This window comes from Danio aesculapii, chromosome 17 (genome assembly GCF_903798145.1).
Source record: "Danio aesculapii chromosome 17, fDanAes4.1, whole genome shotgun sequence".
Lineage (NCBI taxonomy): Eukaryota > Metazoa > Chordata > Actinopteri > Cypriniformes > Danionidae > Danio > Danio aesculapii.
In genome coordinates, this window is record NC_079451.1 from 20,775,064 (window position 1) to 20,789,819 (window position 14,756).

The 14,756-nt window shown below is 34.3% G+C and overlaps 2 protein-coding genes across 3 annotated transcripts; one reads left to right on the plus strand and one right to left on the minus strand.

Annotated features, from left to right (window-relative positions):
- Nucleotides 1-320: 320 nt before the first annotated feature.
- nubpl (nucleotide binding protein-like) lies at nucleotides 321-9,088 on the minus strand. 2 transcript variants are annotated; one of them, XM_056477157.1, is made up of 11 exons: nucleotides 8,754-9,088; nucleotides 6,796-6,943; nucleotides 6,662-6,696; nucleotides 6,454-6,544; nucleotides 6,149-6,188; nucleotides 5,359-5,449; nucleotides 4,961-5,054; nucleotides 3,096-3,181; nucleotides 1,627-1,747; nucleotides 1,398-1,480; nucleotides 321-782 (listed from the first exon to the last, which is right to left on the minus strand). In XM_056477157.1, exons 1-11 carry the CDS (start codon nucleotides 8,883-8,885, stop codon nucleotides 720-722), a joined length of 984 nt encoding a protein of 327 aa, XP_056333132.1. In that variant the 5' UTR covers nucleotides 8,886-9,088; the 3' UTR covers nucleotides 321-719. The 2 variants fall into 2 exon arrangements, with proteins under 2 accessions (XP_056333132.1, XP_056333131.1); XM_056477156.1 differs by having other exon boundaries at nucleotides 1,398-1,498.
- Nucleotides 9,089-9,123: 35 nt separating this feature from the next.
- On the plus strand, nucleotides 9,124-13,025 carry dtd2 (D-aminoacyl-tRNA deacylase 2). Its single transcript, XM_056477068.1, has 3 exons — nucleotides 9,124-9,362; nucleotides 9,439-9,508; nucleotides 12,565-13,025. Exons 1-3 carry the CDS (start codon nucleotides 9,249-9,251, stop codon nucleotides 12,885-12,887), a joined length of 507 nt encoding a protein of 168 aa, XP_056333043.1. The 5' UTR covers nucleotides 9,124-9,248; the 3' UTR covers nucleotides 12,888-13,025.
- Nucleotides 13,026-14,756: the final 1,731 nt, after the last annotated feature.

A 14,756-nucleotide genomic window follows, 5' to 3' on the forward strand; every position in this document is an offset into this window, starting at 1 on the left:
ATGCAAACTCCACACAGAAATGCCAACTGACCCAGCTCGAAGCTCGAACCAGCGACCTTCTTGCTATCAGGTGACAGCACTAACCACTGCGCCACCGCATCACCCAGTGAAATTATTATTATTGATCGAATAAACACCAAATCTGCACTTTGACCATGTTATCTTCAGTTAAACATCTAGCTGGTCTATTCTATGGGAAAAGATCGAGGTCAGAAATAACATTTGTCAATGTGATTATTATTTTTGCACATTTTCAAGGCAACATTTGCACCCTGGTATTTTTTTCCAGGACTTTAAAAATTATAAAATAATTTTCCCACTTATTAAGTGAATCTGCTGTGTTTTATTTCAAATACTGTAGTACTTGTTAACAATTTACTTAATTTTATCAATACCAAGAAACTGTATATAAACTGTAAATAAAGATAAAAAATTGTTGATTCTTTCTTTTAATGTTTTGGTGATGCTTATCAATTTCAATTAGTGACTGCAGTCAACTCTTACTTTCTTTCTTTCACAAGTTAAATTGCTCTTTAATTGAGGCAATTTTAACACACGTATTGTATTGACATGTTATGATACCTGTTAACAGCATATCAGTGCATAAATGAAAATAAATTATTTATAAACATTCTAATAGGTATTTGATCCCAATTTTTGAATAGGTAAATGAGCTGATTTGGAGACAATACTGATCAGTTTCTGTGTAAAACATGGACTTATTTCAGATGCTCTGCCAATCGCCGTACGACTGCTGCTGCAATTCTTCTGTAGGCCTCGGCCTGCAAAACATACATGTTATTTTAGGTCAGCTGTAAAACACTTTTCTTACTAGTATTTATCTAAAACTCTGAAAATGTATACCAGTTGCTTAGTTTATTTACAACTACAACACATTCAAATACATATTATTACAATTCAGTGATTAATATGACTGTTTTTGTCATAAAGAATATTTACAATAGCAAAACAGTAAGCGTCTGTTTGAAAATGTTTTCAGATGATTTCAGTGACGGCACTTCCAGCGTGTTAGCAGCCATTCATCCTCTCATTCCCCACAGAGAGCACCCTTGTGATGGACACTTATTCTGGAATCTGATGCATGTCTCCATGCTGGTTAATTGTTTTCGGTACATCTAACCATAATATTTGATCTCAATTATCAGTTATTTGCTCTAGAGCAAACAGATTTGACTGCAATATAATTAAAAATAAAATACACTGCATACAGTAAATATACAACTTTTACATTTTGTATTTGTCATTTATCAGTACATGCTAGGCAGGTAGAATTTTACACTGAATTGATGGTCAGAAATTGTAGGACCCAAAGAACCTAACAATACCTACCACAATGGAAAAAAATGAAATGCTGGAGTCCAACATGAGCCACTTACTTCTGGACTATCTGGGTATGACACAACCACAGGCTGTCCCCTGTCTGATGTCTCTCTGATGTTTAGATGAAGAGGAATGTCTCCTGAAACAAGGAGAGAAACTTTTGTCTCACAGAATTAACAAAAGGTAGTTAGTTACATATAATGTAATAAAGCAAATGTCACAGTGTTTGGTAAATGTGCTCAAACAATCAGTTATAAAGTAATACTTTTCATAAAATGGCCTTACCAAGCAACTCAACACCGAGGGTTTGAGCCAACTCTTTAGCCCCATCTGAGCCGAAAATGTGAGTCTGATGATTACATTTGGGACACTGGAAAACACTCATGTTTTGAACAAGACCCAGCACCTGTCATTTTTTGTCAAAAAAGAAAACGTTTTGTCAATTTTTGAAGGCACTCTATGTAAGTTTTTGACTCTTCTAAATCCTACAAATACCATAATATGTTTGCAGATATTTAAGAAACATGCTACATTCTGAAAAACAATGCTAAAGTCAGTTATTCTCCAGTTAAATCTGTGTTCCACGTCAGAATGTCTGTCTTTATTTTGGTCTGTGTAACTCCACCCACTGCCAGTTTAGCCAATTATATTTCAGCACCCCACATTGCCTTGGACGCCTCAATGTATGTGGGTGTGGTCAATATGCCGACTCCGAAAGACAGTATCATCCTCCAAAATGAGTCGCGGATTCAGAGTTATAAAAATCCACATGAGGTGGTTTTTATTCGGCTAACAATTCAAATATTACAAACTAAAACATTGACTGATTGACTGAGTGTAAGGCTTAAGTCATGCTTGTAATATGTTGGTGTTGTCAATCTGGCAACCTGCTTGTGCATCATGTCGGAATAGGGGAACTGGGTGGTAAAGTCTCGATAGGCTATACGGCCGGCTGGAAGTGCAAGTCAGTAAATCTAGATAGGATCCAGCTGTGGATACGTACAACAATAATTAATATATTTACAGTACTGTGATGGTTGGGTTTAGGGTTGGGGTAGATGTTAATAAAATACAATAAATGGGAAATTTAATAAATAGTATAAATAATTCTCGTTAACTTCCGGCCACAACCATATTTAATCTAGCAACAACCGGGCTAGGTGGAAAAAAAAGCTTCTCCAATGTTTTCAATTTGGTCCACAATCCTACATACTGCATCATTAACAATAACGCAGTTTAATTTTATTTACTACAATAAGTATGATATTTAGAGTCATATCTTCCATAGAAGTGGAAACAGTGAGTCATGCAGGACCACCGAAATATTAAAAGTGATCCTATCAAATCTGTCAATCCTTTTTCAGCTCAACCAACTGAGAGTTGTGAATCGTGGCTACTATAGAAGTCAGGATGAGCCAGAGGGTATTTATGACTGATGTGTTGGGAAAGAGATTCACACACAGAAGTCCAAATCAAAAATCTAAAACTTGCAAATCACAGAAACAAGGAGTACAATAAAAATAAGCATTGACAATGCTTTAAAAAGATGGAGAAATGTAATTGTTCTTCTGGACAGATCAATTAAACTCTGCTCCAATGTTTTCCAGAAGTGCTAGCTCATTCTGTCAAGCCTCATATAAAACAGTAAAATTCTAAAAGGATAACTCTTTGATCCCAGATTTTGATACTCTTATTACTTTTAATAAATGACAAGCTGGAGGTGGAAACTTTAAATACAAAAGAAAGCACTCTACCGGAACGTTAACTTTTCGGAACATCTCAGCACCTCTTCTTGCATCCATAAGGGCAATATCTTGTGGCGTGGACACTATTACAGCCCCTAAGAGATCAAATGGACACCAGTTAAGCATAAATTATACAAGCTTTGACATTTGAAAAATAAACCTGTCAAAACCTAATCAAACACACCTGTACAGTTATTTCACATCTGCAGACTTTTCCAGAATACTACAAGTACATTGCTGTAAAGAGATTATGTGAACAAGCTCTCATTACCAGTAAATTGCTGGACTTCTGCTGTGTGTGAATAGCATATTTTTGAATCAACTTTTAAAGTCGTTCTTTTTTACATTATGTCAAGTTATTGCCATAACTGTGTGAAAGAGGCTTATGACTGGATCTGTAATAGCATACCGCCTATTTAGAGTAAGTGAGCAACAGTATGTGAATTTAGAAATGAAGATTACAAAATATCAAATGTAGTGTGTCCATATTAATTATAAACTTTATGAAATATGTATTTTTAGTAGTTGTAAAGGTATTATTTATTATGGTGGCTTGAGAAATATATATCTTTTATATATGTGACTTAAGGTTTTCCGAAAACTGACCTGGAAAATGCAGAAAAGTCCCATTGACTTAACATTGGACCAAATTTTATGACCTCATAACTTTGCGCCAGACAATCATACAGACATAAGATTACACTCAATTATCTCAGACTACCAATCTGCCAATCACTGATGACCTTTCAACTTTCTAGCCACACCCTAGCAACCACTTACGGCACCCTAGCAAATGTCCCATAGACTTCCATTGTAAAAAAAACTGCTATTGACTTTACATTGTACATACTAACAACATACCAATCCATACTAGAAACATGCTAACAGCATACTAAATCATACTAGCAACATGCTAATGCATACTAAATTCATTCTAACAAGCTAAGTCATACTGGAAACATGCTAGCAACATGCTAATTCATACTTGAACCAAGCTAACAACATGCCTATTTATTCTAGAAACATGGTAGCATAATGCTAATTCATACCAGAACTATGTTAATTTATGTCAGCAACTGTCTAGCAACCACCCAGAACACCTTAGCAACCATCTAGTAACACCTTAGCAACCACTTAGCAACGCTTAGGCAACCACTCAGAACAACCTAGCAACACAATAGCAACAACCTAGAATACCTGAGAAACCACTAAGCAACACCTTAGTAATTGCCTTGAAACACCTTAGCAACCACCTAGCAACCACTTAGAACACCCTAGCAACCACCCAGCAACACCTTAGCAACTGCCTAGCAACGCCTTAGCAACTGCCTAGCAACGCCTTAGCAACTGCCTAGCAACGCCTTAGCCACCAATGGCAATGTCATTGATTAACCCACGCCAACACGGGGAGAACATGCATACTCCACACAGAAATGCCAACTGACCCAGCCAGGGCTCGAACCAGTGACCTTCTTGCTGTGAGGTGATTATGCTACCCACTGCGCCACCATGCTGCCACAATATATATATATGTATATATATATATATATATATATATATATATATATATATATATAGGCATAAGTTTGAGATGAGTTTGACCATGTTGGGAGCTTATCTTTGAAAGTAAACCTTGAGTTAAGAATCCCTGCCATACATTACGTTTTATAGTGGTAACAAGAATTATAATAAATGTATAATAAACAATATTCATGCATTTTCCAATACAAGAAATGATCATGAGAATCTGAATCAGAAACATCTATTACTCTGGGTTGTTACTGACATGACATAACATAAAACAGTTCTTTCATATTTTATAGATGCTAAGAAAACATGAGACATACAATAAATCAGCCGTATCATTGGGTTACCTGCTATAGGAATATTCTGAGTAATCGACAGCTGGACATCGCCAGTTCCAGGCGGCATATCAATCACAAGGTAATCTAAATTCCCCCAGTCTACCTGCATGGAAAAAGTTATTACATTAGTGAAAGGAACAATGAGTTTGAGTAAACTGGATCTTTTTTTAGTTTATAGAAACAATTATATATATATATATATATATATATATATATATATATATATATATATATATATATATATATATATATATATATATATATATATATATATATATATAGTAGAATGATACAAAGTAATTCAAGACATGTCAATATCCTTGAAGAAATCAATTTGTGCTAAACGAGGACTATGGAGAATAGTAATGTATTTGACAAACAGTTATTTCCAGATCCAAACCACACACCTGTCTAATGAGTTTCTCTATAGCTGACATAACCATCAGACCCCTCCACACAATAGGTGCAACGTCTTCTACCAGAAAGCCAATTGACATGCTGTAGAGGACAGGGAAGCAAACATTAAGAAATTGTTTAAATACGTTGTATGATGGGGGAAAATATATTCTACTGTTACAAAAATGAAAGGTGGGTGAATTTTATGTATTTTATGGGGGCATTTTTTTTTAGCAAAAACGTACTGAATTGATCAAAATGACGTTTAAGGCATTTATAATGTTCGAAAATATTGACTGATAATGTTCTTTTGAACTTTATGTTCATTGGAAAATCCTGAAAAACTGAATAAGACTGTCCACAAAAATATTAAGCAGTTTTCATCACTGCAAATAATAACAAGAAATGTTTCTTGGCCACCGAAATAACAAATTAGAATGACTTCTGGATCATCATGTGACACTGAAGACTAGATTAATGGCTAATGAAAATCTAGCTTAGTCATTACATGAATTATTTATTATTTTAAAAAATTCTAATTCAAATGAAAAAAAAAAAATAAAAAAATTTTACAAAATAAATAAATATATATATATATATATATATATATATATATATATATATATATATATATATATATATATATATATATATATATATATAATTTTCACAAAATATTTTTACAGCATTTGATCAAAGAAATATGCTTTTGAATACCATTGGAGATGTCTCCAAACGTTGAACAGTCATGTATATTAAAAGCAGTATTACATTACAACAATTGTTCAGTCACATACTTACCAAGGAATTCCAAAATTCACAAGTGGTCTCATTAAGTTTTCTGAATAAAAATGAGAAAGAGAGAAAAAAGAGCAGATGTTATTTACTGACTAGTTTTTACAGTCCCTTTAAGATTTTGTAAGTCCAGTGTTTTTTTGATGAGTATTTTAACAGTAAAACACAACAATTACAGAAAATAAAGCCCACCATTTTGAGAAAACTGTCAAAAATATCAGCAATTTTACACCGCAAGTGTTATAATAAATGTCTCTGCAAAATCCTGGAGGTGTTTTGTTTAAAAAAAACAATGTGGCCTAAACACTCACTTTCTGTTAATTCAGGATTTCCTTTAAGGTTCATTAACTTGGGAACTGAGGGACCAAAGACATCAGCATCTAGAAGGCCCACAGATTTACTCTACATTCAAAAATCACATTAAAAAAGATTTGATTAGTTAGAACAAGTGCAATAACTGTGCTGTTTCAATAGTACATATCTTTAACATGGCTAAAATTGGGTCATCTTGAATTTTACCTGCTCGTTAGCCATAAGTCCAAGAGCAAGATTTACTGTGGAGACATTTAACTAAATCAGTGTTTCCAAGAATTATCGGCAGCAGACCATAAAGCATAAAAAAACTGCAGTCAGTGAATGCAAAAGCAACCGACCTGCTGTTGTGGATTTTCCCACCCCTCCTTTCCCTGATGCAACAACAATGACCTCTTTGACTCCAGCTATGGGCTTCTGTTTGGGCAAACCTCGTGCCATGTGCTGCTTCTGTCTCTCCTGTAGTGCTCGATCACCAGCACCTGAAGTCTAAACAGAAAAAAATCAGTCATACTCTAGAATTTGATGTAGTTGGGGTTTACGCATGTTTGTGAAATGCAGTAGTCAACATTTGAAGTGGATCAACACCTTTCATCAATTTTTTTTTCATCAAAGCAGGCAAATGTGCCCCAAATCAGATTTTTTTTTGCCCACATGTGACTCAGATCTGTGTTTGTCTTGACAGTGTGAACAGCCTACACCGAATGGAATCTGATGTTTTCAATTCAGATTTCTGCCACTTTCATATGTGATATTAAATCAGACACAGAGCTGATGTTTTGCAATGTGACCGCAGTGTGAACAGTTATGTAGGAATTCGTCTGACTTTTACATAATCTTTGATCAACATGTGTCATCATTCTGTGCTGTACACATCATCCACTCCTCAGCAGCATAGTAGAATAACACACAGGGCTAATACTTTACCACAAAATGTTGGTTGTTCATTGAAAAAAAAATTAAATAGAAAACTGGCGCTTGTGCATATATCAACATAATAAAACACATAGAACTATACAAAATAGCTATATTTCACTTAAATAATTAATACATTAACAGAACCATATATGAAAGACTGATATAAAAATTATATGAATATGCCAATAAACAAACTCCGCCTTCACAGTTCACTCTGCAGCTGCTTATTAACCTTTAATGAGTTCACCACACTGGAGGTCACAAAAAAAAAAATACCATGCTTGTCATAAATCACAGACTTATTTTAAGTTTCAAATGCTGAAATAAACAGTAGTAGCAGAACAACCCTTTACGGTGCATAAAATGCATGATGGTTGTCTGTAAAATGGGCAATAATAATATTAAACCTAATCTGACAACTCACTTTATACAGTACACACATTTTGTGCAAAATTAGAAATTGTGTGCAGTCCGTAACTGTACTTTTGCACATGCTGGTCAGTTTAGGACCATGATCTGTTCACACTGGATTCTGGCCACATTTATAACAACAGTGTGAACAGCTATGCAAAAAAAATCAGATCTGAGAAAAAAATCTGATTTGAGCACTAAGCCTTGCAGTGTGAATGTAGCCTAATGTATATCATGACCACAACAAATAATGGCACCCTTGGTAAATATTAACAAAGAAGGCTGTGTTATAATAAAATCAATTAATAAAGTAATACAAACTAAAGATGCTTGAGCTTGTTTTATGATGAGAGTAGATTCTTTTTTTCATGTAACACTTACAAACAATTTGCGGGGATGTTGGTGACTTACTGCAGTTTTAAATCTGTCATTCTTGGAGAGTTTTTTGGGGGCTCTCAAACAATCTTCTAACCATGTTAAAGACAGACACATTAACTTTCAGTTGACTGGAATTTCCCAATTATTGCCTTAATAGTGGAAATCTTTCATCTTTTGCCACAAATCACAGATTCATTCTTTGGTTTCACACATTGTGATGAATGGCTGAGTGAGTTTAGCCGATTTGTTTACTCATTTAATAAAATGCTGTGAAACAGGTCATGGATATTGAACATTTTCCGTTTTCTTGTCAGTTGTCTTGTCACCCAGTCTACAAAAATGTTAAATACCAATAGGAACATCCAAAATAAACTGCTCCTATGGATACATAGAGCTGCCAATAATTGTGGCATAAATACATTTAACAAATATATTTATTTTTGATGAGACAGTGCTGTGTTTTGCTATTTAATATAGATTTTAAGCAAAGACATTTTCCACAGCCTTCTTTGCTCATAATTAGCAAGGGGTCCAAATGACAGGAGGGCTCTAGTATAATGTAATAATCACTGCATTTCTCAGATTTACTTACCTTGTGACGAATTTTATATGCATTTTGATGTGATGGACTCGATCTGCTAGGCAGCAGCGGTGTGCCTATAAAATTTGAGGAAAACGTACATATTTGCCAAACCTTTTTGTAGCTGGTGAGTAGTTTAACCATAGTTTAGAGCTTCCAGAGATTAAGTCACGAGAAATGCAAAGACGACGCTCTGGTTTCCATGTGACATTCGTTTTTATGGGCTTAATTTTCGATTACTATGTTACAATTTTCTTTTATATAAAAATACGACATGAAATACTGCGAATGTTATTCAAAATATAAGTGACATGAGCTGTTGTTGGAGTTCGTCGCTCTGTCGCCTGTTGATGACGTCCAGTGTTTGGCTTGTGATTGTCAAACGGAAACGGAACAACCTAGTGGTTCCACAGTTCACCTTAGTGGAATTCATTCATAATACACATTTATAATTTCTATTATTCGGCATTAAAGTAATCACGTTAGTTTTTGTTTTATTTCGTAGCAATGTCGGAGAGAACGGATGACGGAATGAAAGCGCGTGTGGTTCTCCAGCAGTGTCTGCATGCACGGCTGCAGGTCAAACCTCCAGATGAGGAGAGTGAAGCTGAATGGGTTGAGGTATTGAAAAGATAACAATTTTAATAATATTATAATATTGTGTCCATTTGTGACAGGTGTATTTCTTTTTATTCAGATTAATCGAGGAATGGTTATCTACATCTGCTTTTTCAAAAGTGCAACTGAAGATTTAATCCCCAAAATGGGTATGGGTTTCCTCCTCTCACACTTGCAGTAAAACATACTATATCCACCCTTTTTCCTATTCTTTTTATGGTAGTAAATTCGTTTAGTTTTCCTTTTTCCTATTTCTTTTATGGTAGTAAAGTAGTTTAGTTTTTTTTTCCATTAAAAAAGTCCATTAAAGTCTATTAACCCTTTAACTGCTCCACCAAGAAAAAAAATTGTATTGCATTTCTTAACTTCTTATGTCCAGTGCTTGACATTAACTTCTTTGATCACCAGCCACTGTGGCTAGTAGTTTTTTAACATTACTAGCCATTCGCCATTTTTCCCAATTTTTTTTGTAGGGAAAATATATTTTATATGCATAAATATGACTTTGACAAGCTAAAATTACTTGATATAGGTTTTGTGTTATATCCACATGCCTCCTCATTTATTAAACTTTTTTGTGTGTCGTGTATGAGCTTGCGCAATGAGCATGAGCAAATTTATCATGGTTTTATAATGTCATATTACAATTAGTTTTTATTCCACATGAATTTTCAGAGCTCAAAATGGAGGATTTTCCAAATTAATCTCTAACATAAATAAATTATTATTTCTTAGCCTTATCTTAGACTTATCTAAAACTATGCACTGTAATCTGTCCTGGCTAAAGGTCCCTGATCACAGTTACCTACACATAAATGGGGAGTTAATCTCCCATTAAAGCAATGTTATTTGAAAAATAATAATTACACCATAATAACCATAATAACTGTAAGCTAAAGAAAGCTGGTGAAAAACATACTGTGTGTGATAATAAAAGGATGATCATGTGCACTCGGTTAACGTTAGGCCCATTAATAATCTGTTCAAAGACTGGTTAGCGCCAGTGATCATCCCCTCGTTCGGTATTCACCTGGTTTCTTCTCCTCTTGCGAACACAATTATTTTTGTCAGTTGTGCTGCTTCTTGATTCTAAGATTGCATTTGCACCTATATTGGGCCATCCTTATTGTCCTGCTTTTAAGAAAACTACAATTTAAAAAATATTTTCAACCTAGCTAGGTCTAGCCTGCCACAGCTAAAATCTACATTTGGCGGGTTGGCGGGTGTTAATCTCAAGCCCTGCTTATGTCGCTAGTTAACACAATGCCTTTTTTTTCAACACATCCCATAATTTCTAAAATATCAACCTCTACCAAATGGTAGATATGTCGATTTATGGTAAAAGTACTGAAAATATGAAAATATGAAGTGTAAGACAGATTTATTTAAAAACATAATCATAATAAAACATTTTTGAATACTAAATTATCTTTATTTTTTAAAGTATGCCATGAAATATTTCAGATTCTCATTTAACATGTTTTCTTTTTTAATTATGTGTAGTAGTGCAACAGGATTGTTTTTGTTTTTTGTAGACCAACAATGCTGTGTGTGAAAACCATTATTTTAAACAGTCATTCTTTAAATGACTTTAAAAGTCATTATTTAAAACAGTCAGTTTTTATTTTGCTAGTGTACTTTGTCATTAAGCCGAAACAAATGGTCAGATTTTGGTTGAAGATTACCAAAACAAATATATATATTCAGTTGAAGTCAGAATTATTACCCCCCGGTCCCTTTGATTTTTCTTTTTTTTTCTTTTTTCTTTTTGAAATATTTCCAAATGATGTTTAACAGAGCAAGCAAATTTTCCCAGTATGTCTGATAATATTTTTTCTTCTAGAGAAAGTCTTATTTGTTTTATTTCAGCTAGATTAAAAGCAGTTTTAAATTTTTTAAAAGCCATTTTAAGGTCAAAATTATTAGCCCCTTTAAGCTATATATTTTATCAATAGTCTACAGAACAAACCATCGTTATACAATAACTTGCCTAATTACCCTAAACTGCCTAGGTAACCTAATTAACCTTTAAATGTCGCTTTAAGCTGTATAGAAGTGTCTTATTATGAGTTATTAAAACTATTATGTTTAGAAATGTGTTGAAAAAATCAGCTCTCCATTAAACAGAAATTGGGAAAAAAATAAATCAGGGGGCTAATAATTCTGACTTCAACTGTATATACACACACACACACACAAAAACACAAACACACACACACACACACACACAAAGTACAGATAGATTGGAATTTACTGTGCTATATAGGTAATACAAATATAATCTGTAAGAATCAAACCACAGTTATGCTTGTGATTCTAATGTCCAGTGGTGGAAAGAGAACTGAAAAATCACACTCAAGTAAAATTACCAATACTTGCCCAAAAAAGTACAAGTAGAGTAAAAGTATCTGTTGTAAATATTACACGGCCCTTTTGAAAGTACTCAAGAGTAGTCAGTAGTGAGTATTATGGTGTGAAATGTTGAAGGGTTTACATGCAGCTTGTGCATGTGTGTGAAAACGTAACATTCTGTAGTGCATTTCGTTAAATAATTTATGGCCATTTGGTGATTTCAGTCATCATGCAGTAAACATCCTTTATCTTCTCATCGTGCAATCTAAACAGCCCTGGGTCATAGCGTGTAAAGATTTTGGACACTTTTAATGCCTCCAAGCGGTTTGCTTCATTTATAAAGCTCAGATGTCTTCAGGTTGTTCAGTATGGTGCGATTTACTTTCTATGTGGGATTCGATTGGACAGACTGATTTTTTTATTCAGCCAACCCCCAATAATAGTGACAAAATATATACAATACACAAAAATAAAGTAGTGACTACAGGCTGAAGGTAAATAGTGGTGTAAAAGTAGTATCAATACAGTACTAAAATGTACTTAAGGGAGAGTAAAAGTACACATTTTTAAAACTAGTTAGTATATTACAATTCCTAAGAAAAATTTGTCAGTTACAGTAATTTGAGTATTTGTTACTTTACACCACTGCTACTGTCAGATTAAAATTCCAAATGTTCTGTTATTTTAATGACAGATACTATGAAATACTATGGACAACTGTAACCTAAACAGAAAGTGCAACCCATACTTTTAAACACAGTTGTCACGTGCTGAATAAGGTGGATATGGATTCTGATTTGTAACACAAAATATATATTAATAAGATTTTGATATGACGTTTTCTCCCTCTCAGTGAGCACGCTGCTGAACGTGAAGCTTTGTGAGACAGAATCAGGGAAGTTCACCTCAGTTCTTCAGCTACCTGGCAGTGTTCTCATAGTACCACAAGCCACACTCGGAGGAAAACCAAAGGGACGAGGGATGCAGTACCACGGCAATATTGGGAAAGATGAAGGATTGAAGCTCTATGAAACCTTTGTGTCTCTCTGTCAAAGTGAGCTCTCGTCCTGCAAAAACAGTGACACTCTTACAGAGGTGAAACATGGAACATATGGAAACAGACAAGTCCTGAAGCTGGATACAAATGGACCTTATACACATCTAATGGAGTTTTAAGAATGATGCATTTTTATTATTTTGTAAATCAGTAATATATTGGTGGATGAAGGACATGAGTTAGTAAATCATTGAGAAATATGAAAGACGGTTAATTCATGTTTATATTTACACTCCTGAATAAAATACAGTATATGTAAGGCATACATCTGTGGGTGTCTGTAAATGTTTCTATGTTATAAACAATACTATTTATTTGTCTTAGGTCAGTTTAAATTTGCTGTTAAGGCTGTGGTATAATGACTGCGTAAAATCATTTACTGGAATACAAACAGAAAATAATGGGTAATTTTTTTAGTTGCCATTGACAATATGTTGGAGAGATGGAAGAAATGATTGGGGTCAGCAAAAGTATCTGGATGCAGCCTTTATGATGCAAGCTGAGATTGCATCGCTCGTCTTCTGTGAAATAGTTAATGATCTATTCTGCTCCCGATGGTCTGTTTTTCAATTTGATAATGATACAGTCGAACTCAGAATTGTTAAACCCCCTGAATTATTAGCCCCCCTGTTTATTTTTTCCTCCAATTTCTGTTTAACGAAGGGAAGATTTTTTTTAAACACATTTCTAAACATAATAGTTTTATTAACTCATTTCTAATAACTGATTTATTTTATCTTTGCCATGATGACAGTAAATAGAGAAAAAAAACACTTACAACCATTAACTAACCAGAACATTACAGATGAATGGGATTTTCTAAACAGCGATAAAGATAAAACATAAGATTTAAGCTAAAATAACTATAGAAGTTATAAGTTTGCTATTACAACAAATTGTGGAGCCTCTCAGTATTGTTATTTTGAACCACTACTTTACTGCTGCCTTATTTTACTACTTTATTTTACAGTGTTCTCATAAGTCACACATGTAATTATAATAATAAGTAAATTAGGCCTAATTACATGTAGTAATCCTAACAAAATAGTAGGTATACGCTATTATTTAGTATCTAAATGTACAATAACCTTGTAAACAAGGTTACACTGTAAAATTACAATTACACTGTAAAAAAGAAACACACAGAAGCATTGTGTAAACAAAATCAGACCCATAAAGTTTATATCTTTCCATATTTACTCAACAAAACAAAAAAAACAGAAAATCGTTGTTTTTAATTAGTGCTGGGCAACAATTAATCTCGATTAATCATATCCAAAATAAAAGTTTGTTTTGACATAATACATGTATTTATTAGGTAATTCTTTTTGAAATTGTTGCAAATTTATTACAAATAAAACCCCTGAAAAATCACATGTACATAAGTATTCAAAGTATTCACAGCCTTTGCCCAATACTTTGTTGATGCACCTTTGGCACCAATTTCAGCCTAGTCTTTTGGCACACCTGTCTTTGGGAGTTTTTGCCCATTCCTCTTTGCAGTACCTCACAAGCTTTATCAGGTTGGATGGGAAACGACGGTGTACGGCCATTTTCCGATCTCTCCAGAGATGTTCAATAGGACTTAGATCTGGGCTCTAGCTGGGCCACTCAAAGACATTCACCGAGTTGTTGTGAAGTCACTTCATTGATATTTTGACGGTGTGCTTTGGGTCATTGTCATGCTGGAAGATGAACCGTCGCCCCAGTCTGAGGTCAAGAACACTCTGAAGAAGGTTTTCATTCAGGATGTCTCTGTACATTGCTGCATTCATCTTTCCCTCTATCCTGACTAGTCTTTCAGTTCCTGCTGCTGAAAAACATCCCCACAGCATGATGCTCCCACCACCATGCTTCACTGTAGGGATGGTATTAGACTAGTTGATGTGCCCAGTTTTCTCCAAGCGTAACGCCTGGCATTCTCTCCAAAGAGTTTAATTTTAGTCTAATTTTGTTTATTATGGTCTGAGAGTCCTTCAGATGCCTTA